This window comes from Montipora capricornis, chromosome 8 (genome assembly GCF_036669925.1).
Source record: "Montipora capricornis isolate CH-2021 chromosome 8, ASM3666992v2, whole genome shotgun sequence".
NCBI classification, from domain to species: Eukaryota; Metazoa; Cnidaria; class Anthozoa; order Scleractinia; family Acroporidae; genus Montipora; species Montipora capricornis.
This window is the reverse complement of record NC_090890.1, coordinates 53,533,226-53,538,225: the sequence shown is the minus strand read 5'-3', so window position 1 is coordinate 53,538,225 and position 5,000 is coordinate 53,533,226. Positions and strand designations below refer to the sequence as shown.

At 39.3% G+C, this 5,000-nt stretch overlaps 1 protein-coding gene across 1 annotated transcript in view; it reads left to right on the top strand.

Moving 5' to 3' along the window:
• The window catches only part of LOC138014147 (uncharacterized), a 44,170-nt gene that overhangs the window by 17,595 nt on the left and 21,575 nt on the right, over positions 1–5,000 (top strand). Inside the window, exon 5 of the mRNA XM_068861166.1 lies at positions 1,259–1,461. Within this exon, the coding sequence (XP_068717267.1) occupies positions 1,259–1,461 (203 nt within the window). The remainder of the gene's footprint in view (positions 1–1,258; positions 1,462–5,000) is intronic.

The following is a 5,000-nucleotide window of genomic DNA, read 5'->3' as shown; positions in this document are numbered from 1 at the left end:
AACCTACGATCATGGACAAATTCCTTTGGGACACTCATTCCAGTACACATTTTTGGGACTTCACTGAGGCGTCCCCCCCCCCCCCCCCCTCTCCCCATCCCAATCAACCAACTACCCAGTCAATGTTGGGCATAAACTGGTCCACTTTCAGTCCTGCACACTGTTTTCACTTCGTTTCCCTCAAGCAACAATGCATGGTTGGAAGGGGGTTGCAAAAGAGTCCAAAATATGCGATAAGTGAGTTGAAAGATAAAATGCTGAATTGCTCCGAACAATTTGTCCATGATTGTAGTTCAATGGCCTTATTCTAGCTTCCACTAGTTTCCTATATCTCAGTGGCAGAGCATTCAAACTAGTAATCGGAATGTTGTGGGTTCGACTCCTGCAAATGAGCACTCAGATTTTTTTAGAGTACCCCTGAGTCAACATCGAAAACCAAATCTCTTCATTTCATTTACCCGGGGGTTAACATAAAACATCTCTTTCTGTACAATTGCGAATATACTCCATTTCGACACTTTAGTCCAATCAGTAAAGAGACTGAGATAATTGTCACATGAGCATAACTGGGCTAATATCTCAAAGACACTTTGCCCTGAAATGCTCATTTTTGGCGAGTAGGCCTTTTGGATGTTGTCCTTTCATAATAGAGTGTTTTCATGTGACGTCACGGCGGCCACATTGGTGTCTCTAAGCAAAGGAACAGTGGCCATGTTGGCGTCTCCAACTAATTCTCCGGGAATTGAGCTCTGTTGTGTCATACAAACGTTTTCCTTTGTTTCGGTAGAAAAACAAGGCTACGTGAGTGAAAATACTCTGTACCCCAAAAAATCCCATAATTTCACAAGTTTACCTAGTTTTTTTTATGACGTCACACTTTAGAACTCTATGAGGTAATCGGAAGTTCCAAGGGTGGGTCTGAGCTGCAGGGTATCATTAGGAAAGGTGTAGGGTTGTTCAAATAATGATCTGTGATCCAAATCTCATTTAAGCCTCAATGGAGTGGTCTCACGTAGTCTCAGAGTTGCAGAAACAAAACAAAAAGATAGCAAGAAAGGCTGTTTTGAAAGCTCTATATTGTTTATGGTCCAACCTGGTAAAGCACTCGTAGCCAACTATTAGGGATAAGCCCCACTCCTTCTGCGACCTACAATAAAATTTATTGTGACGTTGTGTGAGTCCCATAACTTACTGAAACCTCGTTCCACATCTGGGTAGCTGTAATTGATGTTGTTCCTGTGGGTTGTTTTCTTTTTAGGACAGCAAAGGATATTAAACCACTGAATTCCTGCCAAATTCCTCCGGAGAGAATAGAATTATTGGAAGAGGTGGGTCAAGGAGCATTTGGGAAGGTGCACAAAGCCAAATTGATCGACGGATTGGAGTTCTTTAAAAAGAATACCAAAGACCGCTGTGGGAAAAATTTCAAGTACAAGATCGTTGCTGTTAAAGAATTACATGGTGGGTATGAAAGTGTCTATTCCTTGTACGGATCACACACCGAAGTAATTACCTTGCATTTGTATCCCGGAGTCAATTAAGCTCAGTAAATAAGTACGCAATAGCAAGCATCAACTATTTAGCTTCGACTTCAACTGCATTGTATTATTTGGATATTTGTTCTAGAGAACTGCTCCTCAATAGTTGAATACCTCTTCATATAGTTTGTTGGCTGTTTGGGTATGGCTAGCCTTTACATGGAATAGGGCTTGCAGTCTGGAAAAATTTTAGTCATCTACATGTAATCAGGTGTCAAATATTTATGCCTTGGACATTGTGATAAAGTAGCTTTTTGCTTTGCACGAGACAAACGTCTCATTCAGAAGCATGATGCCATTAATGGTACTTCGTAATGTGTTAAAAGGAGTTTCCTTAGGCCTAAGAACTTTAATTCATGTATAGCTCTTTGGTTGGGATTTTGGATGACGTCATGGAAAGAGGGTCACTTAATGTAACGTGAACCTCATTATATAGCGGTATGTCGATGAGTGTGATTGCACTTATGTCATGACACTGCATGCAGCAGCAAGCGACTCTCAAGGGTGAACTAGTTTAGGGCGATTAAAGGACTACTTAACGGGCTTGACTTCGAAATATAGTGTTGTTGATGAAGGGATAAGGGCCACTTGATTTATTCCCTTGACTCAATAAGCTGTAAACTCAAGTAAAGCTATGATCCTCGCAGTTATGAATGCAATTTTTGCAATTGTAGTTGAAGTACTGAAATTTTCAGGCTTCTTTACGCAATTGCAAAAATTGCGTTCATAACTGCGAGGATCATAGCTTCACTTGATTTCATATCCGCAGTTCATATATGATCCATTTCATATATAATTTCATCGTTGATTCATTCCTCACGGGAACATTGGAACTCACAACTGCGAGGATCATATATGATCCATTTCATATATAATTTCATCGTTAAGATGTAAACTGAAATTTTATTTAACAATTATTCCACGAGCGAACATCAAATATGAGATTGTAAATAGCTAATGAGGCGCGTAGTGCCAAGTTGGCGATAACAAGTCTCATATCCAAGAAGGGCGAATGGAATACTTGTTTAATTAAATTTTCATTACATTCTGAACGCTTGGACATTGGAAATTAAGGCCAATTAGCTTCCAATTAGGTCATACAGTATATGAGCTGATAACCGAGATTTAGTGAACAAATCACAAAGCTAGAAACACAGTATCCGAGGTCAAAGATTTAATAATAAAATATAACCAGGTATAAGATACTGAATTACTTTGGAAATATTCTGTCTCCGTATAAATTAAAGCTCCTTGTGGTAATAACATATTGCTGAAAGAAACACTAAATAAATGATACCTCGATTACTTGGGAATTTAAGACGATATCACACCAACCGTGTGACCATGAGGACAGTAAACTTAGACTTAAAAGGATCAGACTTGACAACTCATAAAGTTTGTAAAAATAAAATTAGTTACTCAGGAACTATTTATACAAAACCCATTCAACAATAATTAAGGAAATGTCAAGGATTTAAACTAATTACTCGCATATCAGTCCTTTGCAAACTTCTGAGTGAGAGCTACTTCTTGAAATGTAGCTTCTGATTTGTATCTCACGGAGGCACGGAAGCTACTGGCATCAAAGACTCCACATGCTGGTTTTTGTGTTGAAGGTACGAAAAGGCAACTCCTAATCAGTGTTTGGTCTTCTTGGGTGTCCTGTGCAGTTAATAAGCGAGTATTTTTTGAGATTGCATTTGTGTCGACACACATTTGCCGCTTTGAGGCGCTTGCTTACGTTCTGCCTCACTTAGACGCGCTAACGCACGTGGTGATTCGTTTGTCCTCGGCGTTGATAAGCAGGAGAATCAATCTCGTTTTGCTCACTCAGGCGCCCAAGGTGGTATCGGTATTGCTTAAACGGGCGCGCAAGTGTTATTGATAAGATAAGATAAAATAAGATAGTTTGAAATGTTTGCTGAGGTCTGATATTCTGTTTTCGAAACGTTTTCATCTTTTAAAAGTTTTAAAGTTTGCTGAATCTTCGTAAAGAGACATGTCATTTTTATTCTCAAGCTTAACACAGAAAGTTTTAGTTAGTTCTAAAATTCTTTCTGTATTCATTAGCAATCATCATTTCAAATTTCAGAGAAATGGGTCCAGCTGCGAATATTTTACGATTTTTTTTCAATGTTCTTTCAAAAGGTCAAGTTGATGTTATATGCGTAATCGGGCAAGTTTGGGCAATCAAGATACGTGTGTGATACGTTACAAATATGTTTTCACAAAATGTTCCCAAATGGTCAAGTATTACCACATAAGACAAGAATTCATCATTCTAAAAGCTTATTCTACGCAAAAATTAGGTTCTGGAAGTAATTTTGAGAGTGGAAATCAAGTTTACGACCGACGGTAAATACATCACATTGTTGAGGCCTCATGGAATATTTAATTACGTTTACACAACAAAAAAATGCTAGCCCCACTTTGACTACATGAAAATCCTTTACTATTGCCATAAAATGTATCCAGATATCTTCACTAGGCTCTTAAGAATTAAGCTCTCTATGTAATTTTTCCCCGTGATTTCAAGTAAAATTCCCTGGATTTCATTACCTTCGGTTCGGGCCATTTCTGTCTCGCTCGATGGCGGTTTTCGGCATATCACAGTATGATGTCAATTCAACAATCCTTTGTTTATTTCAACCGATTCCAATAAAAACTGGCCAGTGATTGTCTAATTTCATAAACATCCGATGTGCCAAATTTGTAAGGAAGTGAAAGTAACGCAATTTCTCAACAATCTTACCCTGAACGGCTGCAATTTTGCGGCCGCGGTCGAGGGGGCTGTGGGAAATGGATTCAAAAGGAAATTCAGTTTAAATTGATGATTGGATGCTCTTAAAAATAACCAAGAAAATTATCCAAAGAAATGTTTTTGAACAAAATGAGGAGCCGGATTTTAAAACGCTGATAGGCCTTCGAACGACTGAGCCCTTTAGAACATCTATTGCACCAGTAAGGGCCTGTTTACATGGAGATAGGGTGACCCTTCTAGGGGCACCCTCTTAGAAGGGTAAACCTTGCCTTGGCCACCCTATCTGCTTGGTAGGGTAACCCTAGGAGGGCCAACTTTTTGCCATGTGAACACTTGAGGTAGGGTCACCCTTCTAGCAGGGTCAACTTTTGTGGGATCGGATTACTGTCAGATTGCAGCGAAAGTCTGTAATGGGGGTCACCCTTTCTCCATGTAAACAGGCCCTAAAACAAAATGTTCTATTAACTTGCCTGACGCACTATACAAGCACTTGGACAGAACCATACGATATCACTAGCCTTTACAACCTTTTCTCTGTACGCAACCCCCACTTTCAAATATGCAAAAAATATTCATCTATTGCACGAACCATCAATCCTTCCTCCTCAACTGCTACCTGTACGCCTACAAACATATCGAACTCACTTTCCTAAGCTCCGACTACCCATAGTTCTAAAAACTAAAACTCCATTGGTTTTTGT